Raw genomic sequence first — 14,876 nt, forward strand, 5'->3', positions numbered from 1 at the left:
TATCGTCTGAACCCACGCGGTGAGACACTCACAAATAGCCGTCCCATTATCAACGGATGCTCGAGGGAAGCTAACCGAAAGGCCTCTGCCCACTTACACACGCTTGTTTAGGGGGGATTCTGATGATTGGTTGGCATCGCTGGTGAAAAACACTCCATGTTTTGCCACCTTGCTCCTTGAACCAATCGCGAAATCGAAAAGCGAAGTTTGTGCGATGCGAATGGCGGAAAACGAGGGTAGAAGCGCTAGGGAATTATAATTCCCAAACCTTAATACCACCTTTGCCACCATTCCAACCACATTTCTCTCCGTTTTTGATAGAAATGCCGTTGTTATCCGAAGGGCGCGCTCGTCAATTTACTGATGTCCCACGCTTCGAACAAGCGGCTGCAGGATTTTTGACAAGAAGCGGGGATCGGCTGCGCGGCGGTCGGATAGCGGGCCCGAGTGACCCCTCTTGTCCACACAGTCCCCAATACAGTGTCCAGCTTGGGAGTTGCGAGCATACAGTGGGATGGAGCGCCAAACAACGGTGGAACGGTTTCCCTGAGCCTGAGCTGTGCACGCTGTAGTGACTGGAAATACAGTATCAATACTTCAGAGTAGATTGGATTGCAATCCCTGCTCTCGACAACACACCCGGAGCTAACAATGCACGGCAGCGGCTCCTTGCTGAAAACAGTCAGTCTAACCTGGAAGTTTTTTTGGCCGAGACTGGACGGAACTTTGCATTGCGGTCAGCAGCAGACAAAATCCTCGAGACCCCACGCTCGCTCACCTCGTTCACACGCCGTCTGTTCACCTCCTTTCTTTTCTTGCACATAGTTGGAGCCGTGGATCAGCAGCCGGCAGCAGAAACAAACTCACAAAAAAAAGGGAATGACGGTCGGAACAGGCGACACCCAGCCGCTGCTGCGAAGCGTCACCAACGAGGGGCAGCAAGTTTACACGACGAATCCTGTTGCCCCGCCGCCGCCGCAGGATGGCGCCGACATCGCCGAGACCACCACCATCGTCGACTTCGACCCCGACGGTGATGCCGAGAATCCACTGGACTGGCCCGCGCCCTTCAGATGGGCCATCGTGAGCCTGCTCGCCGTCATGGCTTTTACTGTGTATGTAGTACATACACACACCCCCTTTTTATCTACCAAAATCTCAACTCCGTTGCTAACCCCCCTGTCCAGAACCATGACGTGCATCAGCGTCGTCCCCCTCGCATCCGACATCGTGCGGGACCTGTCCTCATCCCCCAACCCATCCAAATCGGCCAGCGTGCTCCTGGTCACCATCTGGGAGCTGGGCGAGGCGGCGGGCCCGCTGCTGATCGCGCCGCTGTCCGAGATGGTGGGGCGGTACCCGGTCATGAACGTGGCCAACCTGCTCTTCATCGCCGCGGGGGTCCTGGCCGCCACCAGCGAGAGCGTGCCCCAGTTCGTCGTCGCCCGCATGCTCAACGGCCTCGCCGTCGCCGGCAACGTCCTCAACCCGGCCCTCGTCGGCGACATGTTCCCCAGCGACGAGCGCGGCGGCGCCCTGAGCCTACTGTTTCTTGCTCCCCTGATCGGAGGCGCCTTTGGGCCTATGATTGGCAGCGCCGTGGCTGATTTGTATGGGTGGAGGACAGTGGTGTGGATGACGGTGGCGCTGGCGTCCGCGTGCGAGGTGCTGTTTCTGTGCTGTTTCCGCGAGACGTACAAGGTGGCTATCCTCCGGAAACGGGCCAAGAAGATGACGGCCCATGCTGCGGGCTCGGGCAAGACGTTCAAGACGGCGTTTGACGAGGCCGAGAGCCTCAGCACCGCGGGGTTCTCCCAGTGGAAGAAGTTGCGGGATTCGGTTCTGCGCCCGGCCATCGTGCTATGCAGCAGCGGCGTCTTGATGGCCATGTGCTTGTTCAACTCGGTCGTCTTCACCTTCTTTTACATTTACAGCACCAGCTTTGCGGATATTCTGATCGACATCTACCAACTATCACCCGTAGCAGTCGGCTCCTGCTTCACTATGTTTTGTAAGTCCCTCCGATTATATTTAGACTTAGTATCTCAACAACCACTAACCCCTCACAGCAATCGGCTCGACCATCAGCGTCGTCATCTGCAACCGCGCGCTCGACCGCATCTACGTACGCATGCGCTTCACCCACAAGGGCGTCGGCAAGCCCGAGTTCCGGCTGCCCCTAGCGATCGTGGGCGGGTTCGCGCTGCCCCTGACGGTGGCGGCGTACGGGTGGGCGGCGCAGCTCCGGCTGCCGCTGGTGTGCCTGCTGTTCTGCGTGTGCGCAATGGGCACCGCCCTCATGCTCGCCGCCATCCCCCTCATGGCCTACATCGTCGACGCCTTCGGCCTGTTTGCCGCGTCGGCCATGACCGGGATCATCGTCACGCGCTGTCTGACGAGTACTTTTCTGCCGCTGGCTACGGCGCCGCTGGTGGAGAGGTGGGGGTTTGGTTGGGGGTTCTCCGTGCTGGCCGGGTTTAGTTTGCTGCTGGCGCCGATCCCGATCTTGATGTTGCGGTATGGGGAGCGCTGGAGGACGTTTTCTAGGTATAGCCGGGATGAATGAGGGGCATGACTGATGATGGATGGACGGGGGCAAGGGGCTGGGTAATGATGGTTTCTATGATATGGGGCTTCAAAAAGATGGTTCTCACGATAATGACGGGCACCTGAAATGGACGGTTATGGTTTTGGTTACATTACGGAAAAGGGTGGGCGTAGAAAAGTATTAAATACTACACGGGCATTGTTAAGTAGTCAACCACTCAATTCTTCATTCAAAAGCTTGATACTGCGTTTCTCAGTAATCTACGTCTCACCCACTGTCGGTTTCGCTGTCGGTTCCGCTGTCGGTTTCGTTGTCGGTTCCGCTGTCGGTTCTGCTGTCGGCTCCGCTGGGCTCGTCCGCTGTCGGTTCCGCTGTCGGTTCCGCTGTCGGTTCCGCTGTCGGTTCCGCTGGGTTCGTCCGCTGGCGGTTGTTTCTTGTGGTCGGTGTCTCCGGTCATCATCTCTTCCAGCTTTTCATACATCTGGTACCTGGTTTCCGTCACCCGCACCATCTCCCTGTGGACCCACGCGAGGTTCTTGTTGGTTTTCCGAAGGTTTTCGTTGAGCATTTGCTCGGCATTGACGAGGGCCATCTCTAACATCTTTTGCAGATCTTCAGCGTCCTTTACCAGTATTCTTTTAAAATGCTCTAAGGCTTGCACCTTCTTGTTGTCTACCGAGTCTGGAACAATCTCGCCCTCCTCGAGGTCCCCAGAGTGCTGCTGCGTGTTATCCATCTTGGGTAGTGTGGTGTGAAGCAAAACGCGTGTAGGGAGAGGAGGGACTTGAATGGTAAAAGGCCTAGAAGTGACGGGGAAGATGTGAAGGGGGGGAATGGTTCAATCGGCTGGGTGTTATTATAGAACCTACATGTACCTCCGCGGGAACCTTTGAACCTTTGTCCCTTGCTGTTGAAAGCACTGGTATTGGGCCGAAGCAAGAAAGCACGACAAGCACTACCTAATCTTGGGAGTATTGTACAGCCGCCAACAGCGCCTTTGTTCCTCGATTCGCCTCTTATAACTTGTTCACCCTCCAATCTATCATAGCTGATTAGATATGACAACTCGACGGGGTTGAATCAAAGACATCTTTGTCGTCGCCTACATAAGTAGGCCAGGCACCTGTCACGTCAAGCACTAGTCCGGGTATCGTCTTTTTATTGCGAGTACACTAGCTGTTAATCATGAGGCGTGAACTCGTGCTCATTCTGGCCTGATGTCATAGTCTCGCAGTTCCCGTAGTAAATCATGAAGCTCCTTTGGAGTCTCGTGCCCTATCCGCTGATAGTATGGCGATGTCCTGTCTTTCCCTTCCTGGGCATGCTTCAGCAGCGCCCTTGCAAGCCAGCAGTACTCGCCGCAGTGCCTGACGAGGCCGCTTGTACGCAACTCTTCGGCGTCAAGGCGGATTACCGATGCCCGCCAGAGCTCTTGCCACCGGTCTGTCGCCCGCTCGATCGCAGGTATGGTCGTCTGTAGCACCGACACGAGTCGGGAGATGGCGATCATCACTTGGATGGCTTCTTTTGTGAGCTAGTGCGGCAGGATCATGGTGACTGTGCCCTTACCTGTGACTAGGAAATAGAGGTCGAGTAAGGAAATGTACTTTAAAGGGAAGCCCTCGCTGCCGGACCAGGACTCGGCCATCAACGCATCAGCGCAATCGCGGAGTGATGCTGTCCGCCGCCAGCAACCGGGTCCGTTGGCAGCTATGGCCGCTTTGAACTCGGTAGCATCATTTGCCTCCCACAGATCCGGCAGGGAGGGGAGGTCGCCTGTCATCTCGTGTATTGTCGCGAGCCCAGGCTGATGGGTCACCCCGCCCTGCTGCCAGTCCCCTACGAAGGTCCAGGTAGCGATTCTTTGGCCGTCAGTAAGGCGGCCACGCCGAAGATGAACACAGAGTAAAAGTAAAAGTAGAGAAACCCACACACCTAATCCTAGTCTCCTCCCTCACCCACCTCTCCCAATCCACCCCGCCCTCACCATAACACGCATGCCGCGCCCTGACCAACCCCAGCCTCCTAACAGCCTGCACCAGCGCCGGCCGTCTGCCCACCCACCCCCTGCTCCTAAACGCCGGGTTATTCACAATAAACTGCGCGCCATGCACCAACAACGCCGCCTGAACCGTCCCACACACCTCCCTCTCCCTCTCACCCTCCAAGGCCTCCACCCCACCACCCTCCTCCTCAACCCCCTTAACCAACCCCTCCAGCCGCCTAAACACCCACTCCTCCACGACCGCAAAAAACCCCCTCACCGCCAGCACCGAGTCCCTCGGCGGCGCGTACAGCGCCCCACACAGAAACACCGCCAGCGTGAGCGCCGGCGGCGAGGTATCGGGGTCGAAGCTGGGCCGGTGCACTAGGGGTAGGTGGAGGTGGGTGTAGCGGAAGTAGGTGGGCACGAAGGCGTCGCGGTGGGCGCGTGTGAAGACCTGTGCCGCGAGGGAGGCGTCGAAGGTGCCCGTGTAGGAGGGGTCGGCGGTGCTGGTGAGGGTGTGGTGGAGGGTTTGGATGTCGGTGAGGAGCGGTTGGAGGGTGGGGTCGATGCCTGTTGGGGGGGTGTTGGCGGTGGGGGTGGTGTTGAGGGGTTCGGGGGGTGGGAAGGGGAAGGTGGGGATGGTGGCGGCGGCGGCGGCGGCGGTGGTGGTGTTGGTATCCGGGTACGGTTGTTCGAAGAGCCAGGAGAGGAAGAAGCCGTCGCTGATAGCAGTGCCTTGGTAGGGGTCGGGATGGAGAGGTACGTCTGGTTGGAGCTCGGCGCTGGGGGGGTCATCGCCGCGGCGGGGCTCCCCGAGGAAGGCCTCTAGCATTGCTCCGGCTTTGGGGTTCGTGAGACTGAGGAGGAAGGCCACAGGGATTTTGGTGCTGTCGTCCTGAGGGGCGGCGGAGGTCTCTACTACAGTGCCGGTACTAGTCGTAGCTGCTGGTGACTCGGTGCTGTAGTTGATGACGGCGCCTTGAGTCCTTGTGTAGACGCATGCCACTCGACGAGCCTGGCATCGAGCACACTGTGAACTACCGTCACAAGAGAGCTTGCTGCGGAAACAGGCATCGCACGCCTTTGCTCTCTTCCCCCGCTTGGCCGGAGGTGGTTCATCGTGATTGTTGTTTTGTGGGCAGCTTTGGTAGTGTTTTCGCCACACGTCTCTGCTCGGATGTTAGTGGGCTACGGACCGGTGGGAAATGAAAGAAGCAACTCAACATCAGGCAAGGTGGAGATGTGAAAATGGATTAAATACCTCCTGCCGAATGCTTTTCTGCAGTACTGGCACCTGAACTCCTCAGACCCCGAGTCTAACCAATCCTGTTGTCAGCTGTATCGAAGGGCCGCAACACCCGGAGGGGCCGGGGAGGGTGTCTCTTGAACTCTTCCTAGTGGACAGACTTACGGGTTGTTTCATGTCTGCGTAGGTGGCTGCTGTGCTGGTACTGCCTCCCGCAGGTGGTGCAAGCGAATCCGGTGGGCCGGGACGGTGCCATTTTGATTGTGACGGACACAGACTGCGGCTGGGGAATGTGGGTTGATGCCGAGAAGTGGGTGAAAGCCGAGAAGTGGGTGAAAGCCGAGAGGATTTGGCTTGTCTGGGGTCGGAATAAACCCACAACGCTTGGCTCGGGGAGACACGGGCCCGTGTAAGCCAAGGGGCGCCATCGAAGCCGCACTGTACTGGCCTACCAAGATACGCAGCAAGACACAGTTAAGACTCGGGGTTGGCACATGGCCGAGACCCTTCCCTTTTCGGATCTCTATGACGGGGGGCGGGCGTTCTCAGACTTGAACCTAAGATCCGTTTCCTTTCTTTATGCTCCGTGTTCCATGAGGGATAATACTATCATACTACCATTTCCTCGGCCGAGGAGGTACAAACTGACACCATGCGTCCACCAACACTCATCAAATATACGGCATCACTGCCCCGAGGCCGACTCCTACCTGCTTTTTCAGCTGCTCCAGTCAAGCGATACAGCACCGAGCAGACTTCACATGCCCGGCTACCTCGCACTCCTCCCCCTGTCCGTCCAACACTGGCCTTGTCCACGGAGAAAAGGCCAAACGCCGTTGCAGAATATGCCTTGTGAGCAAGCAAGATCCCAAGATGCCTCTGTCCCAGACCCCCACTTACATGATACCGTGTAGATCAACACTGGACGGTCTCGTCAACTGGGCTCGGCAGGGCTCACTTTGGCCAGTGTCCTTCGGACTTGCGTGTTGCGCCATCGAGATGATGCACCTCTCCATGCCGCGCTATGACAACGACCGTCAGGGTATCATCTTCCGTGCCAGTCCGCGACAGGCCGATGTCATGATCGTGGCCGGCACCGTGACTAACAAAATGGCGCCTGCTCTCAGGCAGATCTACGACCAAATGCCAGAACCGAGATGGGTCATCAGTATGGGGAGCTGCGCCAACGGGGGTGGCTACTACCATTACAGCTATTCAGTAGTCAGGGGCGTGGACCGTCTCATACCAGTCGACATTTTTGTGCCTGGTTGCCCGCCTACGGCTGAGGCGTTGCAGTATGGCATCTTTCAGCTGCAGAAGAAGATGCGGCGGACAAAGGTCACGAGGATGTGGTACCGGAAGTGAGAGAGGAACTGTTGGCGTTAGGTTGGGCGGCAGAAGTGGATAGGAGTTCGCTAGGGGGTGTACTTGAAAGTGTTCGGTTTTGAACGGAGGATTAAAAGATTAAGAATGTATTAAGCGCAGAACCTGTACCAAAACCGCAAATCCGTTGCATTGACAACTACGACTCAGGAATGGGCCGTGACAGAGCCATCGTCCTCCCACACCCAGTTCTCTACCTTTTCATAACTTCTCGGCCAGTACTCCACGGTGAACTCGCGCCCATCACGCTGAGCAACGACCCGCATCATGTTGTCGAGAGAGTCACTGACACCCCAAGCGCCCCACATACGCACGATCTCATCCCCGACGCGCAAGCCAGCTTCCTCAGCTCTGGTGCTATTCGAGGTGAATCGGACGATCTTTTGCTGCGCGGAAACAAAGCCGATGTCAAACAGCTCCCCGTCCTTTCTCACCATCCTCAACCCAAACTTGGCGAAGCAGTCGGTGGGCGGCACGACGAGCGTCCCATTTAGCATGGCGGAGAGGCTTGCCTCAGCGGCCTCGGTGCCGACGAGACCGCTCAGCACCTCGAGGAACTCGTCGGTCTGCACCTGTTCGTGCGCCGTGAACCGCCGGTAGAGCTCCAGCACTAGGTCGTCGACGTCCTTTGTGCCGTTGGTCGCCTGCGCGATAAGCCCCTGGACCTGGGCGAGGTAGGCGAAGCCGACGCCGTACGGGGCCTTGACGTTCGGAACACTGGTCCAGTAGTTGTCGATGACGGACTGCCACGTCTTACCCGCCATCCCACCAGTGTAGTAGGACTGGGCGTTGTTATTGAGCCACTGAACGAAGTAGCTCCTATCGACAGCGCCCGCGGCGAACGGGGCCACGATAGCGTAGAACTGCGCCACGCCCTCACGGTACCACAGGTCGTACTGCCGCACTGGCGACATCAGCGCATACTCGTGGATGGCCTCGTGAGACAACAAGAACGTCACGGCCTCCTCGCTCTGCTCCTCAGCCGTGCCATCAGACCACTCCAGCAGGAACGAATAATATCCCCCTGCACCACCATAGCCCGACCACGCATGGCGCCAGAACACACGAAACGGCGACGTATCATCCCCAAAGAACGATGAGATCGCACCATGCATTTCCTTCGCAATCCCCGACACACGCTCACTGTCATACGGCAGCTCCCCGATCCAATACACATAAAACGGCCTTTCCCCCTCCCCCAACTCCACATCCCAACCCGGCCACCTCTTCAACTCCCCCACCGCAAAATAGCTCTTCGCCAAAACCCTCTCCGGCCGCCCCACCGCCACCTCCCTCACCCCATCCCCCAACGAACTCACCCCCCTCACCCCCGCCGGAATCCCCTCCGGCAACACCCACACAACCTCCACCTCCCAATCCCCCTCCTCCCCCGCCACCGCCGTCGACAGCGGCGGCGGCAGCGGCAAGAACCCCGTCCCCATCCCAACCACCCCTCCCCCACCAGGATCCCCCCTCAAATCAACCCGCGGGCCCGACGGCGTATCCCCATCCGTCACTCTCGGCACGGCACGGAAACGCACGACCACGGGACCCTGGGTGTCGCGGTGCGCGGTCCAGGTGCGCCGGGCGTCGCTGGCGTTGGTGTCGGTGTGGGTGAGAATGAGGGGGCCAAGGGTGTCGGAGGCGGCGAGGGCGGAGTCGGAGTATTGCTGGGTTGGGGTCAGGCCGTGGTTGAGGTCGAGTTGGAGGAGGGGGGTGTGGGAGGGGATGGGGTGGGGGTGGGTTAGGTTGAGGGTGATGGCGAGGGCGGTGATGTTGGTGGTGGTGGTGGTGGTGGTGGTGGTGGTAGTGGTGGTGTTGTGGGTGGGGGAGAGTTCGACGGCGAGGGTGACGGTGATGCGTGGGAGGGCGGTGGTGAGGGTGAAGATGCTGGTTAGGAAGGTGAGGAGGAGGGGGAGGGTTGTTGGCGCCATGTTTGAGGCTCGGGCATCTGGGTAGTTGTTTCAACGGCCTAGGAATGGGGTGTGGCTCATGAAGGAGGGGGTTGGGCCACTTGAGTTGCCTCTAATGGCTACGGGCTCACATATATTTCAGGTTCGCAAGTCGCAGGCCCTGCACCGAGTGTACCAGTTCGGGCAAGCACTGCATAAGTAGGGGTTCCTCCGGAGGATCATAGGATTCAGGCAAAAGGGAACGTCCTTCCCGTCGGGAAGGTCACCCAGGACCCGGGTTTACACGTGATTCACTCATTTAGGGGGAACGGGCTGCAAGTAAGAGAGCCCCCCGGTAACCAACTTACAAATCACAGTTGTGGAACACTCTTCTAGTTGAGTAGGTAGGTAACGCCAGAGACGCCGTGCGGACCCTTGTACCAAATCCAACTACCGTTCTTTTACACCTTTAGTCCAACAAACTGTTTTAGAATTGGTCACAGAGTAGGCAGGTTCACATGAGATGTTCCATATCCTATGGCAGTGTGTGCGAGAGAGGTACCTAAGCTCTTGATATACCTTTCCTTTCACGAGCCCGAGTTCGTCAACCCAACAAAAACCACAAGCACAGCAGCATACGCCGCCGTGGCCTGCAACACTTGATCGGACTTTTCTAGCCGCCAGGAGGCCAACAGTGCAAGAAGGGCTACACAGACAGTAGTAGTGATAAGCCTAGTGTAAAGACCATCACGCAGCATCATCAACCACATGGGCCCCACGAGCAGGGCACCCCCGATGGTGGCAATAGACAGGCGGTCCCTGAACGCCTTCATGCGTGTTTTCTTGATATTCATGTTGCGAGTTCCGCCGATGACCGTGTTCTCCTCGCTCCAAAGCTCGACGGGGACGGTCTTACTGGCCTGACCCAGTCTACCAAAATCACCTACCAGCTGGCTAATAACGTACCGGTCGACAGCACGCTCCCCGGTGGCATAGAAGTAATCCTGGGGTAACTTCGTACACTCGAGCATGTATTCATAGTCCTTCACGGCTTGAGCTACCACCCGGTCAGTCACGTCATGCGATGATATGCGACTTGTTGAACAATACTCACTGTACTGGGCCAGGTCGCGTTCCCATCCCGCAGATTCCTGATTTAATGTGGTCATATCGATAGCATGATCCACCAACTTGACTTGTAACTTTCGGAGCTTCAACCTCTGCATTTCCGCAAAGCTGACGCGGAATATCCTCTCTCGAGGAGCCGGCTCTGTGATCCCAAGGAGCCCGTTTAACCACTGCTTTGACTTTTTCCTCGCGCCCACAACCTCGTGGATCAACCCCTTATGGTGGTGTTCCACCGCCCACTTCCCCTGGTTCTCGGCATCTCGGGCTTGCAGGGTAACCGAGGCGCCTTTTACGGCCACGGGTCCCTCGGTGGGAGGTGGGCTGGGGGGGCCGATGGTGCCGGCTCTCACACTGGGGTTTGTCAAGCTAGGAGACCCATGACGGGGCGAACCGGGTGTGGAGCTCGAGACGCGTGAGCTGGCGGCGCTGGATGCGCGTCTTGTCTTGCGCACCGGCCTTGTTGGGCGCGATGGGAAGGCTCGAAATCTCCTGCGGTTGTGAGGAACCGAGGCTGCTGAAGGAGATGGGCTTACTGATCTTGCATCATGAGGGCGTAGGGATGAAGGGTGACTTGGTGTTCTTGGCCCGGGGATTGAAGTCGCGCGTGTGGTGGGCTCTGGCCCCCTTTCCGGCAGTTCTACGTTCGCGTTCCTCGTATTGCTAGGCAGCTCTAGAGTTACACAGTAGGTAGTTAGCTTGGAGTTCGTATGCTTTCGCCGAAATTGGTGGCAGGTGGATATTACCCCCTTCCCCCGCGACTATTGGCGTATTTTGTTCCAGGAGGCCTATTTCCAAGTCTGGACCGAGACTTTGGATCGACTCTCCTGACATCCCGAGTAAAAGATGATGGCAGAAAGGGGTTCTCCGTGCTACGATCGCTAGGTACTACCAAGCGAGGGAGAAAGGGGTGGCAAAGGCGCAAGATAGAAACGGGGGGAAGACCAGGGTGGGTAGGAATTCTGAAAGTAGGCTCTTGCTGTCCCACTGTCACACCAAACCAAAGTACGGGGAGGTTGCCCATACTCGTGCCCCAATCAGGCAGCGCCACGACGAGGTTGATCCGATGCCGACATCTCAGCCCTAGGCAGTAAAGGGGCACGGCATGTAATATACGGGTAGATTGCCGAGCCTCGCAGCTTAGCACTTCTTAAGACGAATGATATCGCATCGAAACAAGGCATCTCCCAGTCCCTGTCTCATAATACCTACGACACAGTCAAACACACCAACCGATAGTAACCAACCCTCCTAGAACCCATCAACATGTCCGGTCCCCCCTGCGCGCGCGAAACGCACCACCTCAAAATCGACATCGACTTCGACCGCATCCTCACCATGATCTTCCCCCACACCTCCTGGGCGGACTCTTTCATGGACCACCTCGAAAGCCGCCCGTACCACCAAGACTGCAGAGCACGGTTGGACGACGCGTACACGGTGAGCATGAAGCTGCCAAAAAACGTCGACCGCATGCACATCGGACTCTCGACCAGCGCCAACGAGGGCGGCGCCATAGCGCTCGTCTTCGACGACAAGCGCTGTGCCCGGGATTGGTTGGCCAACTCGCCGCTGTGGGAGGCGCCGTGGGCAGGGCCAGCTAATGGGGAGAGATCGGCTGTGATCAGGACGCGATGGGCGCATGGCGATTTTGAAGAGCGCATGGGTATGCACCGCGGGACGCAGGCGAACGCGCATGTGCCGCCGGGGACGGTGCCCGTTGGCGCTCCGACTGCCCGTCGTGCCCATGTGATAGGGCTGGCGGAAGATCGCTATTCTCGTGATCCGTCCCCCCTTCCGGGGATGAACCCATTGGCGGGGATGAACCCGTTCGCGGGGAAGAAGCCATTCCGATCACCATGACGATTCCATGGCGTCTTGGTTTGGTAGTTTTGTGGATGAACGAGATAAAAGTTGCGGAATGGGAAGGGAATCGCGACTTCAGAAGCTGCTTGGTGTCAAGTCCAGGCGCGTCAAGTTGGGTACCTAGGTAGGTACCTATCTAGGGTTTGACCCATACGGGGTCGGTGTGTGGGAGTTGGATGGAGTTGATTTCCAAGCTGCATGAAGCGCTTGTATACGTATTCGCCAAAATCAAAACTAATAGTGCCTGGACCACTCGCTGTCCTTTGGCTCCCTCTTGCCGTTCGCGTAAAGGCTCTCGTACCGGTGGCCCATGACGCAACGTTCGGCACATTCCTTGATGGCACTCTCCTCCTGGGGCAGCCAGAATCGTTCGTTCAGCTCCCGCCTTACAGATTATCCACTGAATGCCCAGGCCCAAGGAAGGCAGGCATGGAACCCGGCAAGAGCATCGTCGGCCAGTCGTTTCAGGGGCTGGACAAGAGCTTGGTAGGCCGCCATTACCGTATCCCCCTCCTCAACAGTTCTGCTGTCGTAGTGTGTGAACCACTTGCCGCTTTTCATTTTTGCTACGATGAATCGTAAATTGATCCGGACAGGTTCACTTTGTGGTCCTGGAACCAATCGACGGTTTCCCTCCAGTCCCGCATCGCGGGAGAATAGTAGAGCAGCGGCTTCGGCGTGAATGGTGCGTCAAGAAAGGAGCAAACCGTGAAAAGAGCGCGGGTCCGGCGGAACGTCCATAGCCCACACGCTGTAACCGTGACACGGTTTGAGCTGTTCGCTATGCAGGTTGAATATGTAGGGGTGGCCGTTCCACGATGCCAAACCGAGATGGCGGTAGACACGGTGTCAAATGGTCGTAGGGAGGCGGAGAAGAGCGAGTAATGGTAGAGATGAGGATGGCAACGTCTGGCCGACGTCTTGTAGGTGCGCCATGCTGATTTAATTGCTCGCCTTCGCAACCTTCGTTTCTCTCCAGCTGCATTGATATCCCCTTCTGCTTTTCAAGACCCTAGCAGCTAACCAGCAACGTCCCAAATTGATCGTCTTTCTTCTCGCACCCCTACCCTGTCGAGAGCAAATACCTTTCTTTGTGTTTCTACACCCGCGCCCCGCGCTGATAATATTCGCCCTCTAATACCCGGGCAACTCGACAGTCTGTCGAGTGGCAGGCATCTCGGCCATTACTCCTTCGCCCGACATCTCATAAAGACGATCTGGCAGCATGCGCTCGTGTGGTTTTGTCGGTAGCTCATGGCTCTTTAGCCAATCAGTACCTGCCTCCCTGCCCATCCGCTGTCCCCTTTTCCGCCGCCACACAAGGAGAGCCGCGACGGAGGCTCCCAACACTGCCAGGGGTATTGTCACGCCAATCGCGACGGTTGCGCCAGTGGACAAGCCCGACTCGGAGCCGGTGCCGAGCTCAGAAGACGTGGGAAAATAGGTGGAGGCAGTAACGGAGCCCGTTGACGGGGGTACGAAGTCAGTCGCTTGGTAGACCATTTTGACACCGTGGGCGTAAATGAGCTCGGGAGAGGTGACGGTCTGTATTGTGGTGTATGAGGATTGTGGCGCTCTGGTTACCACAACTGGGACCGTCATCCCCGTAGCGGGGGCAGTCATGAAACATGGAAACCAGCCTATCACGGCATTGTCCTCGTCCCCGTACATACAGTGCATGTCGGGCATACTATCCAGGGTTGGACAACTGAATCAAGATTAGCCAAGGGTACCGAGGTAGCGAGTACAATCTGTGCATCACAGGCGTATTAGGGGAACAGTGCAAGGGAACCAGGATGGAAATGCACCAACCAAGTCACGGTAGTAATGGACGCAGCCCCCTGTGTATCTTGACAGGCCGTCCGGTAACCGCTTGGGCATATGAAACCCGGCGAGAAGAGGAAGCCCTTTGGGTCAGCAGTAAAGCCGGGTGGGAAACATGTTCCGTCTGTAGCCAACTCTAAAAGCCCGCGCACCGAAGTAAGACCAGTGCATTCGGACCCAGGTGGCGTAAAGGTTGTGGTGAGAGGTAGCAGCGGAAATGATGACACGGATTGCGGCCTTTCGCTCCAAGTTCTGGTAGAAGACGTCATTGACGCTGCAGATGGTGGACTTCTAGTTGACATGGTGAAGCTTTTCTGGCGGCCGCGGCAGCAAACATGTGTTTAAATCAAGAGTTGTAAATCAGGAGTGGGTAAAGTTCTATCACAATGATGGCGGCCCGGGCAATGCCTTTCTTTAAACGCCCTTCGACTTGAGCGCTACCCCGGGCCAAAGTTCTTGCTGTACATACCTCGCCGCGGCGGCTGCCGAATTTGATTGTTGTGTCACCGCACCGCGTTCCCGTCACAAATTGCAAGAGAGAGTGGTGCGTGAAGGGGCAATTAATGGCCAATCATGAGAGTGATGCCTGGGAAACTGTCAAGGGGTGCAGTGCTATTTCGAGTGCCTTGCAGCGGTAGGATTGGGGGCCCAAACCATGAATTGAACCAGTCTGATCCATCATCATCGGCCTCGTTTGACCCGACGGCAGCAACCTGGAATAATAGCTTCTCGCCCCCACTAAGGTCGTCTCTCGTCTGAAGTTTCCGTGGGGACAAATCGTCGGAACAAGCTTTCCTTTTTGTAATCCGCCATAGCCGTTAATTGGCCGAGGCTGAATCGATGGTTGCCCATGACGTTGGTGATGACGTTTTGGGCGAGAAGATCCAGAGGAATGCTGCTGTGGGGAAATTTTCAGCGCTTGGTTTCGGTTGAGAACTTGAGACCACTTGCCATCGGCACGCAACACAAACAATAAATAAAATATATCGTCGCGACTGCGGATTA

At 57.2% G+C, this 14,876-nt stretch overlaps 8 protein-coding genes across 8 annotated transcripts; 4 read left to right on the plus strand and 4 right to left on the minus strand.

The window, feature by feature from the left end:
- Positions 1-726: 726 nt before the first annotated feature.
- B0H64DRAFT_169158 (major facilitator superfamily domain-containing protein) lies at positions 727-2,672 on the plus strand. Its single transcript, XM_062798734.1, has 3 exons — positions 727-1,115; positions 1,188-2,011; positions 2,070-2,672. The coding sequence occupies exons 1-3, from the start codon at positions 880-882 to the stop codon at positions 2,564-2,566; spliced, it is 1,557 nt and encodes a 518-aa protein (XP_062659897.1). The 5' UTR covers positions 727-879; the 3' UTR covers positions 2,567-2,672.
- Positions 2,673-3,711: 1,039 nt separating this feature from the next.
- On the minus strand, positions 3,712-6,087 carry B0H64DRAFT_475198 (uncharacterized protein). Its single transcript, XM_062808087.1, has 5 exons — positions 5,947-6,087; positions 5,797-5,851; positions 4,484-5,704; positions 4,118-4,410; positions 3,712-4,069 (listed from the first exon to the last, which is right to left on the minus strand). The coding sequence occupies exons 1-5, from the start codon at positions 6,035-6,037 to the stop codon at positions 3,753-3,755; spliced, it is 1,977 nt and encodes a 658-aa protein (XP_062659898.1). The 5' UTR covers positions 6,038-6,087; the 3' UTR covers positions 3,712-3,752.
- Positions 6,088-6,362: 275 nt separating this feature from the next.
- B0H64DRAFT_424800 (NADH-ubiquinone oxidoreductase) lies at positions 6,363-7,146 on the plus strand (the record flags this gene model as incomplete). The annotated part of the gene is made up of 2 exons (XM_062805664.1): positions 6,363-6,633; positions 6,696-7,146. The coding sequence occupies exons 1-2, from the start codon at positions 6,434-6,436 to the stop codon at positions 7,144-7,146; spliced, it is 651 nt and encodes a 216-aa protein (XP_062659899.1). The 5' UTR covers positions 6,363-6,433.
- Positions 7,147-7,310: 164 nt separating this feature from the next.
- Positions 7,311-9,098, minus strand: B0H64DRAFT_360726 (uncharacterized protein; the record flags this gene model as incomplete). The annotated part of the gene is made up of 3 exons (XM_062801712.1): positions 7,311-8,099; positions 8,229-8,528; positions 8,682-9,098. The coding sequence occupies 3 exons, from the start codon at positions 9,096-9,098 to the stop codon at positions 7,311-7,313; spliced, it is 1,506 nt and encodes a 501-aa protein (XP_062659900.1).
- A 470-nt stretch (positions 9,099-9,568) lies between these two features.
- Positions 9,569-11,133, minus strand: B0H64DRAFT_169180 (uncharacterized protein). The gene is made up of 3 exons (XM_062798735.1): positions 10,928-11,133; positions 10,171-10,854; positions 9,569-10,113 (listed from the first exon to the last, which is right to left on the minus strand). Exons 1-3 carry the CDS (start codon positions 11,013-11,015, stop codon positions 9,644-9,646), a joined length of 1,242 nt encoding a protein of 413 aa, XP_062659901.1. The 5' UTR covers positions 11,016-11,133; the 3' UTR covers positions 9,569-9,643.
- Positions 11,134-11,287: 154 nt separating this feature from the next.
- B0H64DRAFT_169187 (uncharacterized protein) lies at positions 11,288-12,145 on the plus strand. Its single transcript, XM_062798736.1, has one exon. It carries the CDS (start codon positions 11,448-11,450, stop codon positions 12,042-12,044), a length of 597 nt encoding a protein of 198 aa, XP_062659902.1. The 5' UTR covers positions 11,288-11,447; the 3' UTR covers positions 12,045-12,145.
- On the plus strand, positions 12,145-12,905 carry B0H64DRAFT_169233 (uncharacterized protein). Its single transcript, XM_062798738.1, has one exon. It carries the CDS (start codon positions 12,246-12,248, stop codon positions 12,627-12,629), a length of 384 nt encoding a protein of 127 aa, XP_062659903.1. The 5' UTR covers positions 12,145-12,245; the 3' UTR covers positions 12,630-12,905.
- B0H64DRAFT_169189 (uncharacterized protein) lies at positions 12,906-13,832 on the minus strand. The gene has a single exon (XM_062798737.1). It carries the CDS (start codon positions 13,734-13,736, stop codon positions 13,182-13,184), a length of 555 nt encoding a protein of 184 aa, XP_062659904.1. The 5' UTR covers positions 13,737-13,832; the 3' UTR covers positions 12,906-13,181.
- Between the last annotated feature and the right edge of the window lie 1,044 nt (positions 13,833-14,876).

This window comes from Chaetomium fimeti, assembly GCF_033439085.1.
Source record: "Chaetomium fimeti strain CBS 168.71 chromosome Unknown B0H64scaffold_4, whole genome shotgun sequence".
NCBI classification, from domain to species: Eukaryota; Fungi; Ascomycota; class Sordariomycetes; order Sordariales; family Chaetomiaceae; genus Chaetomium; species Chaetomium fimeti.